The sequence below is a fragment of the Marmota flaviventris genome, chromosome 3, assembly GCF_047511675.1.
Source record: "Marmota flaviventris isolate mMarFla1 chromosome 3, mMarFla1.hap1, whole genome shotgun sequence".
NCBI lineage: Eukaryota > Metazoa > Chordata > Mammalia > Rodentia > Sciuridae > Marmota > Marmota flaviventris.
In genome coordinates this window covers 3350921-3372129 of record NC_092500.1, presented here as the reverse complement: position 1 = coordinate 3372129, position 21209 = coordinate 3350921, and the positions used below count along the sequence as shown (strand labels likewise).

Sequence of the window (21209 nt, the reverse complement as noted above, 5' to 3'; positions counted from 1 at the left end):
CTCATGGGCATCCCGTCCGTCTCAGGAGGGCACCACACCCGTCCACCTCTGTCTCTGGGGCTGGTGTGGCCACCCTGGCTCAGGCTTTGGCTAACGTTCCATTACATGGTGAGTCATGAGATGACCTTTCATGATTTAGTGACAGCAGGAAGGGGCGCTCAGGGGCGGCCCCGTAAGGAACATGTGGTTTCCTGTTCCCCTGCGCTGGGAAGAGCCATCATCTCCTCCTGTGCACATGCTGGAGAGAAGGTGTCTGGCGGCCTTGACCTTGGGGGGGGGTGGGCTTTGGGGGTTGGGATGTGGGGATGGGAAGCGTCTGCCCTCCCCTGCCCAGCCGCCCTGTCCAGAGCAGGCCCGCCCCATGAGGTGTTGTCCTCTGCCCCGGGTGGAGGGGGTGGAGGCGCTGTGGGACGGAGCAGCTCCGCGCCAGGCTCTGACGGTGGAAGGCAGCTGCTTTGAGTGCCCACGTCCAAGGTGCCTGCTCACCTTTGGGAGAAGCGCCCACCCAGGGATCTCTGCAGCGGCAGATGGGACAGTTGGTTGGTCCACCTGCTGCTCGAGTGAGCCTCAGTTGAGCCCCTGCTTTATGCCGGACTGCAGGAGGGGCCTGATGGCTGAGAATAGGGTCCTGGGAGGTGGCCTTAGAGGGCCCTGGGGGATGCCTGTCTCAGTGGGCAGCAAGGAGGCCCAGGCCCTCTTCACTGTCATCTGCTGTGTGCCTTTCCCAGAGGAAGGGCCCTCAAGGTGACAGGGTCCCTTCCTGTCAGGGACATGGCTCCGCCCACCAAGCGGGTCAGGCAGGGTCTGGTAAGATCTACCTGAGAGGGGCCACTCATCCCCCTGATGCTGTTCTCCAGCTCCCCCTTGGACATCTGCCCTGGCACTGTGTTGTCCCCTCTTTCCCTGACTGTGTCCCTGCACAGAGCTGGGCACAGTGTTTCCCAGTGAAGATACATATCAGTGGGTGTCACACAGTGCCAGGGGACATCATGCACAGGACTCTCGAGTGCCCTTGAATCCTCTGGGGCAGTGTCCCCTGGAACTCTGGTTTAAAGCCAGGCCAGGTGCCAGGGCAGAGGCCCTGCAGATGGTCAGGCCTATAGCTTGTCGAGTTCCCCCTGTGACCCCCACCCCGACCGACGTCCTCTGCACCAGCCCAGCCCAGCGTCCCTGGGGTCAGCCTGTCCCCCTGTCTCTGGCGTGTGTGTGAGCACTTGTGGAGCTGTCCCTGCCCTCCGGCCGTTCCCCTCATTCTGTCATCTTCTTGAACCAGGCTGGGTCCTAGGGCCAGAGCCAGCAGGGATAGGGTGGAAGTCCTCCCTAGGATCCTGCCAGGCTTGGGCTCAGCTCAAGTGGACACAGACTGGGAAACGCAGCATGCCACCGGGAGCCCGTGCTTGCTGTCCCCTTCTCTGTGGACCTGGGTTGCCTCGGGGATCCCCCCTCGCACCCCGAGGAGGAGCTGCAGCCCCCCTTTTGTAGGCCCACCCTGGTGCCAGCCGTGTGTCCAGGGATGTGGCAGCAGCTTCCTGCCCGTGTGCTGGCTCACGGACACTTAGGGGCCCGTGTGAACACCTGAGCAGCCTGGCTCACCTCACCCGCAGTGTGTGCCTGCCCCGTGGGGCCAGGGCAGCAGGTCGGGGGCCTCGGTCCTCAGTCCCTAGGGAGCCAGGCAGAGCTGCCTGTGAATTGGCCAGCTCCCCGGGCCACCTGGGGCGGGTCTGCTCCAAGCTTGCCTAGCTGCCCGGTGGGCTCTGCTGGCTCCAGATGTCCACCCCGGGAGTGGATGCCAGCATTCAGCCAGCCTAAATGTTTTCAGAAGGTTTGCTGAGCTCTGGCCTCTCCCCTGGTCCACTGCGACCAAGCTTGGCCTGGACGGCTGTTCCCGGAGGGCAGCCTGGGCCGTTGTGCTGACCTTGGCCTGAGCTTCAGGGTCTCCACTTGAGGCTGTGTCTCTAGCTCTGGTGAGGAGGTCAGGAGCGGGAGTGGCTCGGTTCCCATGAACCCCTCCATGTCCTACCCAGGGGTTCCAGGCTAGCGAGGGTCTCACCTTGACCACCAGCAGGGGGCGGCTGCCTCTCCGCAGGGCCCTCTGTTCCTACTCACAGAGTAGGTGATGGGTCGGAGCTTTGGTCTGAGGAGTATCCTGTGCAGCACAGGCCACTGCCGTCCCCTGTGGGTTTCCCTTCTGGAAGGGCTTTGTCTTTCAGCCCTGGGGGTCCCTGGGTGGGACTGGGGTGGTCTGTGCCATCAAAACAGAGGCTAACCAGTCACCTGGACCCACGCCTGCCCCTGCTGATTCTGTTGGGGGACCAGGTTGGTCCTGGCCTCCACAGGAGGACATTGTGGAGACGGGACGGCCGGGTCACCCCAGGAAGATGCCCCCTCTGGTGTTCTGCTCTCGGGCTGTCCCAGGCACCCCACCTCACGTTGGTGTCGTCAGGGTCTCGGTGCCTGCCTGCCGCTGTGTTTCTGTGGGCGGGGTCCTGGCTTCACCTGCTGCCTGCCCTGCCCTGCCCGGAGGCCTCTCCCCTTGTGACCCTCGTCTGCTGTGGCTCCAGGCTCTGAGCCTGAGGCGTCACTGCATGGTGAGGGGTCCCTGCAATCCAGGTGCTGTCGGAACCTCAAGGACTGTCTTCCTCCTGGGTTGGCCGTTGTCCTTGTGAGGGGTGATGGTGTTCCTTGGGTCTGCGGGACTTGAGGGGGCTGTCCCTTTGGCCTGGATGCCACTCCCCTGTACCCCAGCCCCAGTGGCTGGGTGTTCTCTGCACCTGGGCCTCTTCCCACTGAGTCCTCGAGCTCGCCAGGTCGGAGCCTCTGCCCAGGGGGCCTGCTGCTAGTGGCCGCTGTTGGCTCTGGTGCTGTCACCTCCATAAGTGTGGTGTGGGCCTGCCACCTGTGTTTCCCCCGCAGCTGAGACAGTCACCAAGTTATTTCAGTCCTGTAAGAAGGAAGGAGGCCCGAGGCATTCTGAAGCCATCCGCCCGACGCCCCCTTCTTTATGTCTCTGCTCCCAGTACCCCAAGCCCTGGGGGGCTGGTGCGCAGCCCCAGCTGGTCCCCAGACTCAGGGGGGTGGGGTCATTCAGGAAAGGCCTCAGGACCAGGCATCCAGGGAGCCAGCCTGGAGGCCACGGGCGGGAGGTGCTGGAGGTCGCCAGGCTGCCCGTGTGCCGAGCGCCGTGGCTGCTGCTGAGGGCTGTCCTTCCACAGCTCTGCTGCCAGCAGCGGGCGCCGACGCGCTTCTTTGTGCCATCCTCAGGGCCACACGGTATGGGGAATGTGGCCGTGGGCAGGGCTGACCTGAGGCCTCTGGGTGAGCTCAGCAAGATGAATGTGGTCACCGAGGTGTCGGTGTCTGTGCTCCATGAGGCTGCAGGGGCCTTGGGGCTGGGATGGACGGCCACCCTGGCCAGGGCCCTGCTGGCTGAGAAAGTCGCCCCTGGTCTTCGGGGCTGCCCCGGGGCCCCTGGAGCGCAGCTCAGGTGTTCCCAGGCACTGCTCACTAGGTGGCTACGCAGGAGTGTCGCAGGCTCCTGGCACAGCGCCGTGCCCACCAGAGCACGGTGGGGCTGGGCAGAGGCGCTCCTCGGAGACGCCCTCGGCTTTGGGCTGTGCACGGGCCCCACCCGCCTGGCTCCTCCCCGCCCCCCTGTCCTCAGCTGGCCGTGCTGGTGGCTCCTCTTGCTCTCATCGTCCAGCCCAGCGGCCACGTGCCAGGCAGTGCTCGGTGCGCCACACAGCGTGTGCCGGGCAGGGGGCAGCAGCTGGGCTCCTGGACCTCAGGGGCTCATGGGCACCCCGATGTGGACCAGCAGGCTAGAGGGTTCAGAGAGAGCAGGCTCCTCGAATAGCCCCGTGAAACCTGAACAGCTGTGTGGGAAAAGGACCTGTCCCCAAAGCACAGGCTGCACCTCCCAGGGGGCAGGGAGCATCCCGTTGGCCCTGTGGTGGGGGCAGAGGTGCCTTGGAGAAGGAACAGGGACCCGGTGTCTGCAGGCAGCGGATCTCTGCTTCCCTGAGCTCTTCCATCTTACGTTTCGAGTGTCGCCTGCACCAGCGCCAGGAGGGCAGCAGGGGGGCACGCAGCCTTGGTGCCAGGAGGGGGAGGCGGGGGGGGCAGAGGAGGAGGAGGAGACGCCTGTCTCCCGTCCCTGCCTGGCGCAGGTGGGCAGCAGGAATGGGGGAGACCTGAGGTGGAGGGAGGAGCCTGAGCAGACACATGGACCTGTGGCCAGACCCCAGACCCCACGCCCTGCTCCTCAGCTGCCAGCTCTGGGTCCTGGGTACCATCTGCGAGCATTTTTCTGCCACCCATGCTGAATGCCTAGGCTGACCCTCAGTCCACCACCATGGCCTGCAGTTCCTGCCCTGTCCTCTCCCCACAAGGGCCTAAGTGGGACCGGGGAGCCCAGGCTGCTGACCGCCCCTCCCCCTGCCTGTGGGAGGACTCCAGGGCCCTCAGGTGGACTAACAGCTGCCCGGTGCCCTGTGACTGAAACCTGCCCATCTCCTTCCCTCCCGGGCAGTCCTGCTCAGGCCCTCTGCTGCCCCAGCCTCTCTTCTCCTAGAGGAGGCTTCTGCTCTTTCTGCTTCCTGCCAGGATTTGGGGGTTCCCCAAGGTAGGGGATAAGTTCTTGTCACTCAAGGCTGTGATGCTGGCTGAGCCTCAGCAGTCTGTGGCGTCCCCCAGTGGCCAGTATTGGAGGGAGGGGCTCTCCATCCCCCCATCATCCATCCACCTGTTCTCCCTCCTCCTTCTGTCCGTCACCCACGCCCCTAACCATCTCCACCCCCTGCACATCCCAAACCAAGCCCATCCCCACACCCCTGTCCACACCCCTGCCCACCCACACCCCTGCCCACCCACACCCCTGTCCACCCCACACCCCTGCCCACCCCACACCCCTGCCCACCCTACACCCCTGCCCATCCCCACACCCCTGTCTACCCCACACCCCTGCCCACCCCACACCCCTGCCCACCCTACACCCCTGCCCATCCCCACACCCCTGTCTACCCCACACCCCTGCCCACCCCACACCCCTGCCCATCCCCACACCCCTGCCCACCCCACACCCCTGCCCACCCCACACCCCTACTGCTGCCCACCCCACACCCCTGCCCACCCCACACCCCTGCCCACCTTACACCCCTGTCCACCCCACACCCCTGCCCACCCCACACCCCTGCCCATCCCCACACCCCAGCCCACCCCACACCCCTGTCCACCCCACACCCCTGCCCACCTTACACCCCTGCCCACCCCACACCCCTGCCCACCTTACACCCCTGCCCACCCCACACCCCTGCCCACCTTACACCCCTGTCCACCCCACACCCCTGCCCATCTCCTGGCCTGTCTTAGTGCTGGGTCCTACGGGCTTCTCCTCTGTGTCTTCGCGAGCCGCAGCGGGTCATGGTGAAGTGTCCTCCCTCTGTGCTGGGGACAGCAGGACGCTGCCTCCTCTCTGGTCCCCGTGTCTGCCACCCGCTTCTCTCCCCTTCCCGCCTCACTGAGGACTGGCCCAGGTCCCGCCCCTTGGCAAGGCCTCCCCAGCACCCGCCTGGTGGCCTCGCGTGGGTCGGGGTTCTCCTCACAAGGCGGCCCAGAGCTGCTGTGCCGCACAGGCCCTCTGCACGCAGGTGTCGGCCTGTGGGTGGGCGGCCAAGGCCCTGGTCCTGCCCTGTGCCCTGGGTGGCAGTGCCCCGGTGGCTGCACCTGTGGTCCTGATGGGCGTGCTGCCGGGCACCGTGGAGAAGCCCTGGGACTGTGTGGGGGCGTCCAGGGAACGGCTCCTTCCCCTGAGCACCCCAGAGGGAGGCCGCGGCCCGTCAGGTGAGGGCAACTGGGGTCTGGACACGTGCCATGGGCGTGAATGCCACTCACTGGCTGCTCTCCCCGCAGAGGAGGAGCTGCGGAAGCTGCGAGAAGAGACCAACTCAGAGGTGCTGCGGCAGGAGGTGGAGCGGGAGCGGCAGCGGCGCCTTGAGCTGGAGCAGAGACTGCAGGAGGCGCTGAAGGCCAGGTAAGGCCCGCCTCCGTCGGCTTCCGCTGCTGTAGCGCAGCACCTGAGGCGAGGACTCAGAAAGACAACAGGCTTCCCCGGGCTCGCCCCCTGGAAGGTGAAGGGGATGGTGCTGGCATCGGCTTCGCTCCAGTGAGGGACTCTTGGTGACGCTGTGTGGTGGCAGTACATGCAGACAGAGGTCCCATCACAAGACAGGAAGTCAGAAAGGCCGGCTTCTTTTGTGGCGACTCTCTCACGAGAGCCGACTCAGACCCACGAGAGCGACCTCACTCCCTTCTGAGAGCAGCCCCTGAGACCTGAGGCACCCCCCAGGCCCCACCTGTGCCCCACCCCTACCCAGGACCAAGCGTCCAGCACATGGGCTTGTGGGAAAGACCAACCCAGACTCTCGTGGGCAGCCTCTCCTCAGTGGCCAGGGTCCTGGAGCTGAGCCCTGCTCAGACCCTTGAGGTGGCCCTCTCCCTGTGAGTGGAAGTCTGTCACCACCCAGGCCTGGACACAGAACCTTCACCAGGAGGCTCTGACGGGCAGGGACGGGCAGGGCAGGACTAAGGGACATTGGTGTGGGGCCTGCAGGGACGCCGGCACCCCCATCCCAGCCTGGGCCAGCAGGCGTGCCATCCTGTGGGGCTGGCCCCAGGAGGCTGGCCGGGCCTCTCAGGACCCCCCGGGACCTGTTTCCCCTGCTTGCTGTCCCTTCCAGGCCCTGCTGCCCACTCCGACACTCTCCAGCCTCTGTGGCCCCAAGATGGGTCCTGGACACCTCGGCTTCCCCAGCCCCCCCGGGTGCAGCAGCCTCAGAGCTGCCTGCCGTGTCCCCCGTGTCCTAGCTGGGCCCCACCCCACCCCGTGCCCTGGCTCCGGTGGGCTACTCACAGTGACCTTTGCCCTTGGACATGGGCCCGGGCACTACTGCGCTGCCCCTGGGCTCATGGCCTCCTTGCTCACCACACCTCTGCCCACCTACGTGAGCATGGCCTCTGCCTCGGGGCGCCAGCAGGAAGCGGGTCATCCCAGAGCAGCTCTGCAAGTTACAAAACCAGCCTGCGCCTGTCCCGACAGCCCCAGCCCGTCCTCCCTACAGGGTGCCGCGGGGCTGGGCTGCGCTCAGCGGTGAGCGCTGGCCTGGCACCGGGAGGCACTGGCTCGCTCCTCAGCACCACGTACAAATAAATAAATAAAGGTTTGCATCCACCAACTACGAATATTAACAAACAAAATGCCGGAAGGATGAGGCTGGAGAACCCAGGCCAGGCGCCCTGGTCCCGCCTCCTGCACCCGCACCCTCAGCACTGCCCACCCCACCCTTGCCACAGCCTGCCCGACCTGAGGGACCTGCTCCCAGCGGTGGTGGCACACCTCTCCCTTGGGGACACTGTCCAGACCCTGGCTTCCTGTGGGAAGAATTTTGTCCCTGGGTGGCAGCACCAAGGGTCATCTGCGGTGCCAGATGCTGCTCCCCCTCTGGGCTCCAGGCGGTGTCAGCTCTGCGGAGCTGCATTGGGAGGAGTGTCCCTGGTTCTGCTGCCTCCCCCACCCCCCACTCCTGGACACCTTTGTGCTTTCCGGGTGCTGCCCATCAGGCCACACTCCCCCGTAGCCCAGGCTCCCCGGGGCCTCCTGCAGGTCACTGGGGCCTGTCTGGGGAGGAGTGACCCAACCTTGCCTGCCGTGGCTGCGAGGTCAGCGCCCTCCCCAAACCAGACACCAGCCGTGTCCAGTGAGCATCCTGGGGATTGAGCCCTGCGCAGGGGAGTGGCAGGGGCCTGACCCAGGCTGCGAGACCCAGGGGCGGACGGAGACTCAGGCGCTTGCTGGGCATGGGACTGTGTTCTCACCCACTAGCCAGGGTGCCATCGTCCCCTGCTGCAGAGCGTCCCGTCCAGCTTCGCCTGGGGGCCGAGCGCCCCCTGGTGGCTCTCAGCTGACCTGTGTCCCTGCTCCCATAGCAGCGCCAGCACCTCCACTTGCCCACCTGCCAGCACCCCTGGGTGGTGCGTGTGCCCGGCCTGGGCCGCTTCTGAGGCACGAGGGGCCAGCTGGGGTGGGCAAACAGGAACACTCAGGTCATGACCCAGGAAGTAAAATTGAGGGTCCCAGAAGCACTATGGGGCCCCTCCCCTGCTTTACATGAGGGTGAGAGTTTAGATCCTTCTGGAAACCTGAAGTAGGGGGTGGAGGGAAGAGCAGGTTCTGGGGGAGTGGGTGGCACTGGGCCATCCGGGGGAGGGCAGCTCAGGCAAGCCGCCGTGGAAACTCGGCAGTGATGTTCACACAAACCTCTGTTTAGTCGCTAAGGAAATCCCAGGAAATCACCTTCCTCTGTGCCGACTTGTTAGTAGACAATGACTGTCCAGGGTCCAGAGCCTCCTGGAAGCTTCTGGCTAGCCTGTGGTCGGGCCCACCCGGGCCCTGCCCTGATCTCCCTAGGAAGGACCCTCGCTCCTTGGCCCCTGCCCCTGGACAGCCCAGAATCGGGAAGGTGGGGGCCCGACGGCTCACTGTGGCAGGCGGAAGGCAGGAGGGCAGGCGTGTACAGGGAGGGAGTGAGGCCTGGTGACCCAGCTGGTGCCCACCTGGGCTGGGTCAGCAGGAGTGGGGCAGCTCCAGGCCCGGCTCCCACACCTTGAACTCGCTTAGGTCGCGGAGGCTCAGGAGGCCAGGCCTTAGAAGTCCGTTGTGTTCCGCCCAGACTTGTGTTGCGCATCCAGCGTCAGTGCAGGCCACTGGTGAGACATCGCAGTTAGCAGCCAGCAGTCCTTTCCCACCAACAGGGCCCGTGGGTGCTGGCTTTGAGAGTGCCTGTGCCCTCCACGTCTCAGAGTCTGCGAGGCCCTGCCTGCTGGGATACCCTGACACACCCCGCCCCCGGCTTCCCTTCTGCTGTAAAAGAGGCGCTGCCCGGCAGCGTTGTGGTCAGTCTGCTCCCGACCTCTCGTGTGGTGTGCGCTGCTGGCAGGCACTTGGTGGGTCCTGTGGCTGGCATCCTGTGGAGCAGGTAGAGTCCCTGCTGCTGGACCCCAGCCTCAGGCCCGAGGGCAGTCTGTAACTGAATTCCTCTTTTTCTCTAGCAGGTCATTGAGTTGGGAACGGTCACCCGGCCAGTGGCCTGCATTATTATTAGAGGTGAAACAGTACTGGCCACAGCCCCTGGGGAGGCCTCACTGGCCTCTCAGAGACGCCCCCAGTCCCCCAGGGCCACCAGTGCTGAGGCGAGGCCCTGTTCCCCTGGCCTTGGATCAGGTGCCTGCCTGGAGAATTGCCCTTCCAGAATCCCTCGCTCCTTCAGGGCGTGTCCTGGTCCCTCTGCCCAGGACCAGAGGGACACCCAGCTGGGGTTCTGGAGTTACCGTGTGCCCTGGGCTGAGCTTCTGTTCCCGGTGAATGCCCCTTTAGAAGCCCCTCTGGACAGAGACAGTCCCTCTGCTCTCTGGGAAGGGTGGGCCTGGCCCCTCCTCCATGACCGTGGCTCCTACCTGGGGACCCCCCTCCACTCTGGTGCCTGCCCAGCTGCTCCTGAGGCCCTCACCCAGCACCAGCACTACCTGACCTGCCTCATCCACGTGGCAATCACCGTCACCGTGGCCGTCACAAGCCTGGGGACACTGGTTCATGGTGCTGTTGGAGTGTCGCTGTGGGATGGGAATAGAGCAGAAAGCACCCCTCCCTCTACCAGTGGTGACCAGAGGGACAACACCCTGCGCACCCCCACCCCTGCCCAGGTTCCTGCAAGGCCTGGGAGCTCCGAGCCACAGGAGCAGCTTCAGTGCACCTGCAGCCATGACCAGTGCAGGGTGAGGTGGGCGGAGGGCCGCTCAGAGAGGGCCCGGCAGGCCAGAGAGCCAGGACAGACAGCACCCAAGGGACCGGCCCAGGACCCAGCTCCCTTGGAGCTTGTGGTCAGAGGTAGTTGGGATCCACAGTGGACAGAGCCCAAGGGGCTGTGAGTACAGCTGTGGTCAGGAGGCGGGGCTGGGGGACAGGAAGCCAGGCACGGGCAGGTGGCTGACGTGGTCAAGCTGGGGCCTGGCCCTGGCAGCTGACATGGCCTGGCCCCGCCATGCGGGTGAGTAGGTGGTGCCGGCCGTGTCCTCTGTGAGCAGAGCTGTCTACACTGAGCATCAGGGTGGGAGAGGCAGCGGTGAACGCCAACAGGGAGCAGAGTTGGTACCTAGGGTCCCGTTTACTGGGTTTTTCAAAGCAGAACACCTGCGCTTCAGGAACGCAGCTCAGCTGCCCGGTGCCATGGGACCTGCCCATGGGCACTCGGGGCTCCCACAGAGCCAGCCATGCCGCCCACATGCTGGGCGTGGGCGCCTCCCCCGCACCGCGTTTGCACTAACGCACTGACGGCTGTTTGGCCTCTTCTTCCTTCTCTTTAAGAGCCGAGGAGCAGCCGGCGCAGGCTCAGCCGACGCCCAGAGGGCAGAGCCAGGCCAACCACGGAGCAGGTAAGCCCACAAGTGTTCCCTGGGCATCCAGCGGTCTCCTCCCAGCAGCTCTGGGTCAGTGCCTCTCCCTGGGGACCTGGCCAGTCTTCACAGCAGACTGCAGGCGTGAGACCAGACCGAGGCCGCGTTTTCGCATAGAAATGTGGTGTGCTGTCTGAGCCTGGCCCTGCTAAAGGTGGCCTTTCCCTGAGGCTGGTCCTCAAAACAAGGGCACAAGCAGGCAGTGGGGCTGGTGGTGGGAGTGCCCCAGCCCCTGGTCGGGTCAGCGCCCTTTCTCTTCCCCTTGCCTTCCTGCCCTGAGCACCTTTCTTTCTCCTACCCCACCCTAGCTTTCTTAAGTGTCCCTCGGAGCCGGGCTCTGTGCTACATGGGCCCTGGCCTCCGTGCCCTGGAGTGGCGTCTGTCCCCCCTGCTGCCCATGCATAGGGCCTCCCTGCCTGCACCGTGAGCCCAGCGTGGGGCTAGCTAGCTTGCTTCTCGGGGAGAAGCGGCCCACCCCTTTTCAGGGTTGCCAGGGCTGGACCCCCGGTGGGAAGCCTGGTCTTGGCTTAGCTACTGTACCTTGGGTGGTGGCCTCCTGTGGCACTTGGCTCCATGGCCAGCGGTCAAGACTTGAAGTCCTTGACCTGTGCATCTTGGTCATCAAGCCAGAGGCAGAGTAAGAGCCCCCAGGCCCCCAGGGCTGGGTGGTAGAGAGGACAGAGAGGTACGGGGTGGGAAGGCCCAGCTCCCTGGTCCTGCACGGGGCTGGGGACCCCTGTCCTCCTGTCTGTCCGAGGTCTGTCTGGACTGCTCATGTCGAGGGGGGGTGGGCTCTTTGTGGGCATGGAGAGAGGAGGTACTGGTCCTCCACGGTGGCCGTGGTCACCCTCCAAGGGGCGGGGGGACAGACACTTCGGTTGCTGCACCGCAGCCGGGGAAGGGGAGCCCCCAGAGCTGAGCAGCACTGGTGCTGGCGCAGGTGGGAAGCCTGGGGCAGAAAGCTGCTGGGCTCAGCCTCCTCAGAGCCAGTCCTGAGGGCCTGGCCAGGAAGGCCTCCTCGCCTGGGCCTCAGCCTCCCTACACCTGCCCCCAGCCCCTTGTCCCCTCTGTAAGCCTTTTGTGAACTTAAGCGTGAGAATCAGTCAAAGGAAGGCTGCTTCTTGACCAGCAGACCTTACGCAAATCTGGAATCTCCTGGCCATGAACCTCTCGGGCCACAGCCCCACCCACCTCCACCCCAGGCTGGTTGCCTGCCCTCTCCCGAAGAGCCCTGCCTGCTCCCGCAGGACAGGGAAGCCCCCAGGAGCCTCCACTGCCTCGTCCTTCCTGGGGACTGGGCTTCCTCCCCTGCCCAGATATCCGCAGGGGCACTAACCCCAGCCACTGAGTCTGAGGCACCTGGGGTTTCTGACCACTGACCACCTGCCCTGAGCCTACAGCACACCTGGTTTGTTTTCTTTAATTTTTAATTGACATATTATATTCATAGTTTATGGCACAAGTGTCCAGTGATCACCTGCCCACCTTTCCCACTCCTTATTTATGGCAGGACAGCAGGACATGCTGTTCCCTGCAGGCGACCCCCACGCCTACTTTCTGAGGGGACCATGGTCCACCCCACTCTGCTGCTGAGCAGGATGCAGGATGCCTGCCGTTCTGCCACAGGGTGGCTTTCTGAGGTCTTAGCTTTTGATGACAAGAGTGAAACCATCTGCACTAACTCCCTGCACTCGCCCCGGCCAGCTGCCTGGCTGTCTGGCCCCGACACATCCCCCGTCCCAGCATTCATGAGTGTCCATCAGGTCTGGGGCAGGGTCTGAGGCAGTGAGCCCACTTGGTCGCTTCCCAGACAAACCAGAGACAGAGAGGAGGTGTGCTGGGCACCTGTGGGAGGGGCAGACCCCGTGCCGTGGCGCTGGCAGCCGGAGCCGTGCGGGTCCACACTTCAGGGTAGCACCGTGTCTTCAGATGGCGGAGCCTTCAGCAGCCCCTCTGCTAGCCCCCGCTGCTCCATGGGGAGGTCCCTACCGTTCTGGGAGGTCCCTACTCATCTGGCCCCTGCTGTGCAGCCCCCTCCCTGCCTGAGATCTGGAGACACCCCCAGAACAGGCTGCCCAGACCCGTGGTGCCTCTTACCACCTCTGCCCTTTCCTCAGACCGACGCGGCCAGGGACTGTCCTCCCGCCTGCAGAAGTGGTTCTACGAGAGGTTTGGGGAGTATGTGGAGGACTTCCGCTTTCAGCCAGAGGAGAGCACCGTGGAGACGGAGGAGCCCCTCAGTGCCAGGAGGTGGGCGCTGTTCAAGCCTGCGGGACTGCCCGACATGGCTGCTGCGAGCCCCCGCGGCCTCTGGGTCCTTGTTCTGGGGGATGTGTCTGACAGGGGCCTGCAGAGCCCGCCCAAGAGTTGAGCTATCTCACATCCACACCAGTCCCCTTGGGGTTTGTGACCACCACGTGTGGGGATGCTGTAGGCAGGGTCCCATGCCCCTGCCAGGGCTCTCCTCACACAGTGTGGGCTTGTTGGGCTGTGAGCCTGGCCACTGCACCTTGGCTGTCCTTGCCAGGTGGCCTGGGACCCCTGAGAGGTCCCCTGCTCTCCAGGGCTGTGGGCCAGATGCAGGGACAGTCTGCTGGAGGTCTTGCCTTCCTACCTAGGGAGCAGCTCTGGGTGCCAGGCTGCCGCCATGTGACAGTCCCTGTGTCCCACAGCCAGGCACTCGCGCGTCCCCTGACCCCTGAGTGCCAACAGGGCGTGGCCAGGCGGGGTGGGGCTGGCCGAGGCACTAACCTTGGCCCGTCTCTCTCCCCTTCTCCTAGGCTGACGGAGAACATGAGGCGGCTGAGTAAGTGTGGGCGCCGTGGGTGGGCGCTGCTCTGGGCATGAGAGGAGCTGAACTTCTCTCCAGAAAAACGGGCGCAAGCAAACAAGACCCCTCCCAGGCCTCCTGGGGAGAGGCTCAGGTGGAGGGGTCTGGGGGCCTGTAGAGGGCAGAGCCCGCTCTGGCCAGCCTAGCGTGGGGTGGAAGCCGTGGCATCCCTCTGGTGCTCCCCAGGCCCTGGGGAGGGGAAGGGGGTGCTCCCAGCTCTGTCCCTGCCTCTTCTGCCCACCAGCCGCCCTGGGGAAGATGGCGTTTCCTCAAAGAACCACTGACCCCAGGAAACCACTGGCCAGTGTTGGGCCCCTAGGAGCCTGTGGCAGTTTGGGCCTTGGAGTGGGTACTACTTGGGCTGGGAGATGGGCCTGACCCTGAGCGTGTGCCATCTGTTCCGTCCCCAGAGCGCGGGGCCAAGCCTGTCACTAACTTCGTGAAGAATCTCTCTGCCTTATCCGACTGGTACTCAGTCTACACCTCTGCCATTGCCTTCACCGTGAGTGGCCCCTGCAGGGTGGGCGGGTGGGGGTCACAGCCTTCCAGGTCACAGCCTTCCTGGGGCCCAGTAGGTGCTCCGTCTCAGTCTCTGGTCTGCCCAGTGGGTCCACAGAGTGGCCAGGTCGGGTAGAGGGGCAGGGCCCTGGATGGGAGGTAGCCCTCACGTGATGGTCTCAGGAGAGGGCCTCTTGGTGGGCTCACCATTTGGCTGACCCTGTTGATTGGGGGGCCGTGGCTGCAAAGCATCCGCCCTGCTTGGGATCTGAAGCCTGTCCTCCTCCGAGCACCTGGTGCTGGGGGCCAGGGAGGCTCCTGCCATATGCATGGTGACCTAGGGACCCGGATGATGTCTGAGCCACCTGTCCCAGGAGGCAGGACATAGGGGGGGCTTTGGAGAAAATGGGCCCAGTGCCCTGCCTGGAATTAGCCTGCAGTGGCTGCCCCAGCACACACAGGAAGACCCGCCCACCTGCTGTGGGCACTTGGTTCTCCACTGGAGCCCATGACTGGAGACGGGGCCAGTGTGCTGGCTGCCCCTCACCTGCCTCTAGGCCTGAGGAGGACCATGGCCTCAGGGCACCTTCCAGAGTACTCAGAGGTAGCATTGTCCTGTCGAGGGGTCGGTCACCAGGGATGGCCTATGCCAGGAAGGGTCCTGAGAGCCACCGTGACTCTGGGTAGGTAGGATCTCTGAGCAGGTCCCTGGGAGGACTCACTGTCCCCCTGGGGGACTAGCACCTGGCACTCTCAAGATGAAGCTCATGGGGAGGACCCCCATGTGCTCGGAGGCCCCTTCCCCTGCCACCTTCACAAATGCTCGCTCAGCAGGGCCCCCTCCTGGGGTCCAGGAGTCCTGGTCCCACCTGCATCCTGTCACTAAGAGCTGTGCCTTCGATTCAGGCCCACCTTGCAGCCCCACCTGGCTGGCTCGGGACCTGCCTCCGCCCGAGCAGCCCTGTCCCACCCCTGCCTGCGTGGGTTCCCCTTAACCAGGAAGCCGCTATTCCCCAGGAGGCCCGTCCTGCGGGCCCTCGACCCTAGGAGTTTGGAAGCTGCTAGAGCCTACCTGGTTGGTCAGAGGAAGAGAGGGAAGCAGCTTGTCCTGACCCCTCTGCAAGGCCACCTGACCCACCCCTCCCTCCCGCCTTCTGCCACCTGCAGGTGTACATGAATGCTGTGTGGCATGGCTGGGCCATCCCCATGTTCCTGTTCCTAGCAATCTTGAGGCTGTCCCTCAATTACCTCATCGCCAGGTAGGTGCAGGGGTGGGGGGTTGTTGTGTGTCCCCATCGCATGTGCCATGTGCCTCCCTCACAGCTGTGACCTGAGGCACTGGCATTTGGGCATAGTCCTCTGATAGGCTGCAGGCCCCGGCAGGACAGCCTCCTCCTGGGGTGCTGAGCTGGGAGACTCCCGAGCTCTTTCCCTGCACGGCCGCCACGGGCCCCACACCCTCCCGTCAGGCTCACGTCCTGCATGAGTTTCTCCCCAACCCCGGGGTGGGTGGGCAAAGTTGTGGGGCTCCCCCCAGCAGTCTGGTTGCTGTCAAATCCGCCCCCAGGCAGCCAGTCACGGTGGCCAGCATTGAGGGGTGAGGACCCCTTCCCCCAGCTGGGAGCTTGGGGCTGACAGTTTGAGGTTGTCCCCTGACCCCGCCACTTGCAGGTGACACTATTTTAGATTGTGATGGCTTCTGTTTGCCAGGGGCTGGAGAATACAGTGGAGCATTGTGCCAGAAGTGTCTGAAGCCGTGGTGAGTGCTGGTGGGCAAAGTGTCCCCCGTCCCTCCCACTGGGGCAGCCTCGGAACCTGCAGGCGCCATGTGGGGAGGCCACAGATGAGTCCTGCCCTGGCAGGAGGGGCGGGGTGGAGGCAGCCAGCACCCAGCCCTGGGAAGCCACCCACTCTGACCCCAGCTGGGTCAAAGTTAGCTGCAGAAGAGCAGGTCACCCTGTCCCAGCCTGTCCCCGCCAGACTCTTCCTGACTGGGATGTGGTGGGTGGGGAGGTGGACAGGAAGTGAGGTAAGTAGACCTGTCCCCACTCAGGGCTGTGGAACTCACACCCGGTCCACTGCCACGCCCACCCACTTCACACCTGGCTGCTCTTGCCCAGCTGTGCAGCAGCTGTGAGGCCCGTGTGGTCCAAGAGCAGAAGCCATTCTCAGAAGTTTGCTGGAGAGGGAGGCTTGGGCCCTGGGCGACACCCCTGGGCATCTCCAGGGGCCTGTCTAGTATTTGAGCTCCTCCTGTGCACATGCAGCACAAGGTCACAGAGGTGTCTTTGAGGTGACGTGCCTATACCTGCCTGGCCCCAGGAGCCCACAGGCCTGATGTCACCATGGGCACTCACCTTTGCTTAGATCAACAGGGATGAGGTCAGGCCCCCATTTGCCTGGGCCTCAGCGTCCTGCCTGTCAGAGCGCGCAGGGGCGGGCGGGTACTGTTGAGGTGAGCCAGGCAAGGGAGACCGCTCAGCCCCGCACTCTGGGCCTCTGCACCGTGTGAAGGAAGCTGCCACCGCCAGCCAGCAGGGTGTCCTCCTCTTGCTAGGGCCCCAAGCCATGTCCCATCCCGTCCCCTGTGGCTATGCGGGCACAGCAGAGTGACCTGCAGGCACTGGGTCTTGTGAGAGTGTTCTGAACTGTTGGACCTCAGTGGTTAGATTCCTTTCCCTGTGCCTGCAGGAACCTCCGAAGGAAGACCTGACCGTGTCCGAGAAGTTCCAGCTGGTGCTGGACGTTGCCCAGAAGGCCCAGGTGAGTTGCCAGGCGGGGCTGGTGTTGCGGGCAGCACCCCAACCCAGGCCTGTCTTGTCTGCTGCCTGCCAACCGACCTGCAACTGACCTGCAGCCGACCTGCCCGATCACCTGTGGCTCTTCCCGATCTCCGCAGGGATCTGACCTCATGTGGAGGGAGCCCTCCTGGTGGCTGGGCATGTGCTCCCGGAAGGCAGGACTCAGCTGGCCTGACGTCCACCACGGGCACACTCACCTTTGCTTAGACCAGATCCCCCAGACTTGGGCATGGCTGGGCAGGACCTGGGGGCTGGTGGCCAAGGAACCCTGTGTCTTAGGGCCCTCCCCGCGTCTCGGTGTGACTGGTGGGCACAGGGGCCTGTAGTTATCACTGTTTCTTCTTCACACAGAATCTCTTTGGCAAGATGGCTGACATCCTGGAAAAGATCAAGAAGTAAGTTGCCACCCCTCGGTGACAGTGACAGTGGCACCCCGGCGTGCCCTGCCTGACCCCTGTCTCCCTTCCAGCCTGTTCATGTGGGTCCAGCCCGAGATCACACAGAAGCTGTACATTGCGCTGTGGGCTGCCTTCCTGGCCTCCTGCTTCTTCCCCTACCGCCTGGTGGGGCTGGCCGTGGGTAAGGAGGGGTGCCGCGGGCCTGCTGCGCCAGGGCTACTGGGAACGTCGCGTAACGGGGGACGCCAGATCCCAGTTCTGCAGGGTGTCTCATGCCTGCACGAGCCAGGCTGGCCTTGAGGTCCTGGCCTTCCTCTGCGGCTTCTCGAAGCTGCTTTCATGTGGGAGAAGCCAGGCGCCTGAAGTCCCGAGCGAGGCAGGGCGGTGGCTCCTGATCAGGCTCGTCCTCTGCTCGTCAGAGGACTGTGTGGCGGGGCTGCTGTGCTGGCAGCCTGGCACCAGGTGGGGAGGCCCGGAGCCCGTTTGAGGGGCAGTGAGCCAGTGGCTGATGGGATCAGTGTCATGGCGTGAAGCCAGGGGCCACATCTTCCTGGAATGCTGGTGTTCTGAGGGTGACCCGTGGTACGGGGAGGTGGGTGTCACTGTGGCAGTGACCTCTGGATCCACTCGCACCCTCCTTTCTCTCCCTCATTATCAGTAACTGGCGTGTGATGTGGCCAGGCCCCGGCAATTAGGAGAAAGCCACGGGCCTGGGCAGGTGGGGTCTCAGCCAGCCCTGGGTGGTGGCACGAGCAGGGAGTTGGGTGGGAGGAGGTCCGCTTCACGCTGAGCTGGGAGGTTGTGTGTTGTCACCCAAGCGCTGTCAAGCCAGGCAGCCACTTAGAAAAGTAGCCAGGTGACCGTACTGCGCTCACACACAACTGACCTTTGCTATATGGATGGTCACCGGGAGGGCAGCCTGTCATGGAGGTGCAGGTCTGGTTCTCCTACCAGGAACAGCTGGGTAGCTCCCTGGGAGCTCTGTAGGACATAGTCTGCCTCCGGTGGCTGCCTCTTATGCTGTCACTTTGCTTATTTCTTTCATAGTATTGGTCATGACCTATGATGGTTTGGACACTTGATTAACTTATTTGCTAGCTCCCCAGACTACAGCCTGGGCAAGAGTGGGTATGGCCTGTGGTGGGAGGAAGGTGGCCTGTGGTGGGGGGTTAGGGCCTATTATGGGGGTGGCCTATGGTGGGGGTGTGGCCTATGGTGGGAGGATGTGGCCTGTGGTGGAGGGTGTGCCTTGTGGTAGAAGGTGTGGCCTGGTTTGGAAAGTGTGGCCTGTGGTGGAGGGTGTGGCCTATGGTGAGGGGTGTGGCCTATGGTGGGAGGGTGTGGCCTGTGATAGAGGGTATGGCTTGTGGTGGAAGGTGTGGCCTGGGTGGGAGGGTGTGGCCTGGGATGGAAGGTGTGGCTTGTGATGGAGGGTGTGGCTTGTGGTGGAGGGTGTGGCCTGTGGTAGAGGGTGTGGCCTGGGTGGAGTATGACTTGTGGTGGGAGGTGTGGCCTGTAGTGGAGGGTGTGTCCTATGGTGGGAGCATGATCCATGGTGGAAGAATGTGGCCTGTTTGAGGGTGTGGCTGTGATAGGGTCTGGTCTATGGTGGGAGGGTATGGCCTGTCATGGGAGAGGGCTGGCCTGGGCAGGAGTAGCCCTAGTACTGGCAGTGGGCAGTGGACCGTGGGTCCTGACTAGTACCCATTGGGAAGGCAGAGCCAGGGGTTAGCAAGCAGATGGGTGAGGTTGGGGAGGAAGTCTCGGAGCAGAGGACTCTCTTTCCTGTTGGGTAGGTGACAGTGCCCACATCCACTGCCACAGAACACGCTGGGGAAGGGGGCAAAGTAGCCCTTTGATCCTGGGGTCGGAAGGTATGCAGAGTATGGCCATCTTGCCATAGGTCAGAGTATGCAGGACAGCCCCACCTGGGGTTTTGATCACAGAGTGGACGGGTCTCCAGGACAGTGAGGCTGGGGCCAGTGAGGGCTGAGACTGAGCTGGGGGTGGACTCTCAGGTCTGGGAGCTGGCCTGAGCTGAGCTAAGATGGGCTCAGGGAGCAGGTTGGGTCTGGGAGGGGTAGGAATAGACAGGAGGAACACTGGTGGTGGCCTGCAGGGAAGAGGGCCAGCGTGGGAAGCCACACTGAGGCCATTGGGAAGCTGTGCAGGGAATGTGTGTAGAGGGTGCTGGGTGTGGGGCATTCAGAGCCCCAGAGCCCAGCTCCAGTGGGTGACGGCAGGGCCTTGGGGGAGTCTGGCGGGGAGGGAGGGTGTCCCTGCGTTCCCAGGTGGGAGATGTGTTGAACCCCCAGCCCAGGACCTCCACAGAGCAGGAAGGAAGAGGGATGGCCTTGCTCAGATGGGGAAGGTGGGAAGGCCACCAGCAGCCTGAGATCATGGTTCTGAGAGTGCTGAGGGACCTGGCCCCTGGACCACTCAGCTCACCTCCCCCAGGCAAACCCCGAGCCCTGGTCCACTGCAGGTATCAGGGCCCTCCTGGCACCAGGCGCTGTCCACGATGGACAGGTGGTGGCTGCAGCAAGAGGCACTGAGTGTGATGGCCGCGCAGTCCGGGGCCTCACAGCCTATGGCCACCAGTCCCCTCCTGCTGCGGGTTGGGAGCAGGTGCCCTACCTGGCCGCACAGCGCCCCCCAGAGCACCTGGTGACTCCAGCCAGCAGGTGCTGAGCGGTCCCCCATTAGGCAGGCAGGGCTGCAGGGCCCTGGGCAACGCAGACCTCCTCTCCCTCAGGGCTCTATGCCGGTGTCAAGTTCTTCCTCATCGATTTCATCTTCAAGCGCTGCCCCAGGCTTCGAGCAAAGTACGACACGCCCTACATCGTCTGGCGGAGCCTCCCCACGGACCCCCAGCTCAAGGAGCGGGCCAGCGCCACCATGTCACGGAGGGTGAGTCCCCCCACTCCAGACAGCCTCGGTTCGCTGGGCAGCTGATCTTCGCCAAATCTGTGCCCACAGGACAGCATCCGAGGGCATCTCGAGGTTTCCTCTGTGCCCTGTTCTGTGGCCCATCTGTCCCTGTCGTCTCTTCTGTGAGGCCAGCAACCTGCAAGCCCTTGGGGACTTTCCCTCCAAAATGTTCTAGGAGCCAGGACTGGCATGCCTGCTGCAGCCAGGGGCCAGGGCCTTGGGGAGTGACCACTGTCCCTGACTGTGAGACTCGGTATCAAGGTCAAGTGGCACCTGGGCAGAGCCCGTAGTTCAGGCCTCATGGGTGTTGGGCACGGGGTCCTGAGCTGGGACAGGAGGATGAGTGAGCCTTGGTGCTGTCCTTGGGGTCTCAGAAGAGTGGGGAGGGTCCAGGCCCAGCAGGACTCCCAGCGAGGTCCAAGAGGGCTTGCTGAGGAGGCCACACTGGAGCAGTCTCGAGGGGAGGCTATTCCAGTGACCCACTGATGGCTCTATCTGGGGGAGGGAGGCTTTGGGTGGGCATGGGTTGTGCTCCCAGGTTCCAGAACAACAAAGCTTGGTGGGACCCTAAGCTCAGCAGGACCCTGAGCTCGGCCCCAGGGGGCCCAGCCTGCCACAGGCCCCCCCCAGGCTGATGGCTGTCCTGTAGGTGAAGGTTGCTCGAGGAGCATAGATGCAGGATCCTGGCCCCTGGGACAGGATGAGGGGTCATCTTTGCTGCTGGGTGGCTGGGACCGGGGCCTTCCTTGGGCTCAAGACTGGCCACTCAGGAGAGATCAGTGAACCTGGGTGGAGGCCTCCCAGGATGGAGCCAGATCCCGTGTCCTGTGGCCCTTCGTGCCCAGCTCTGCTCCACGTGCTTATGTCTCCTTTCTGGCCAGTTGTCAGGGCATGACGAGGTGAGGTGTCCGTGTGGAAGTCCCCTGACCTCTGTGATCCAGTGCTGTGCCACTGCGGTGTCTAGTTTTCTGAAGTTGCTGTCGGTGGCCAGACTTGATCTCCGAAACGTGGGGTTTAACTGCCTCCACGCAGACCACGTGCCAGGCACCTGTGTCCTTGGACTTTGTGTCCAGGCTTTGCCCCAGCACTCGGGGCTAGGGAAGGTTGTGGGGTGTCACCGGGGAAGGAGAAGTTCTCCCACCACTGAGGAGTGGAATCTGTGCAGCCCAGGGCCTGTGGGGGCTGTGGCGCCCACATTTGGACTTGAGCTTGCAGGAACACATAGAGCCTCTTAGCTGGTCGGTTTGC

At 63.9% G+C, this 21209-nt stretch overlaps 1 protein-coding gene across 1 annotated transcript in view; it reads left to right on the top strand.

Annotated features, from left to right (window-relative positions):
* Positions 1–21209, top strand: part of Gramd4 (GRAM domain containing 4) — a 78706-nt gene that overhangs the window by 52401 nt on the left and 5096 nt on the right. The window contains exons 4-14 of the mRNA XM_027954632.2: positions 5908–6028; positions 10415–10482; positions 12621–12753; positions 13284–13309; positions 13744–13835; positions 14999–15090; positions 15542–15590; positions 16523–16594; positions 16984–17027; positions 17102–17211; positions 19786–19940. Of these exons, the coding sequence (XP_027810433.1) occupies positions 5908–6028; positions 10415–10482; positions 12621–12753; positions 13284–13309; positions 13744–13835; positions 14999–15090; positions 15542–15590; positions 16523–16594; positions 16984–17027; positions 17102–17211; positions 19786–19940 (962 nt within the window). The remainder of the gene's footprint in view (positions 1–5907; positions 6029–10414; positions 10483–12620; positions 12754–13283; positions 13310–13743; positions 13836–14998; positions 15091–15541; positions 15591–16522; positions 16595–16983; positions 17028–17101; positions 17212–19785; positions 19941–21209) is intronic.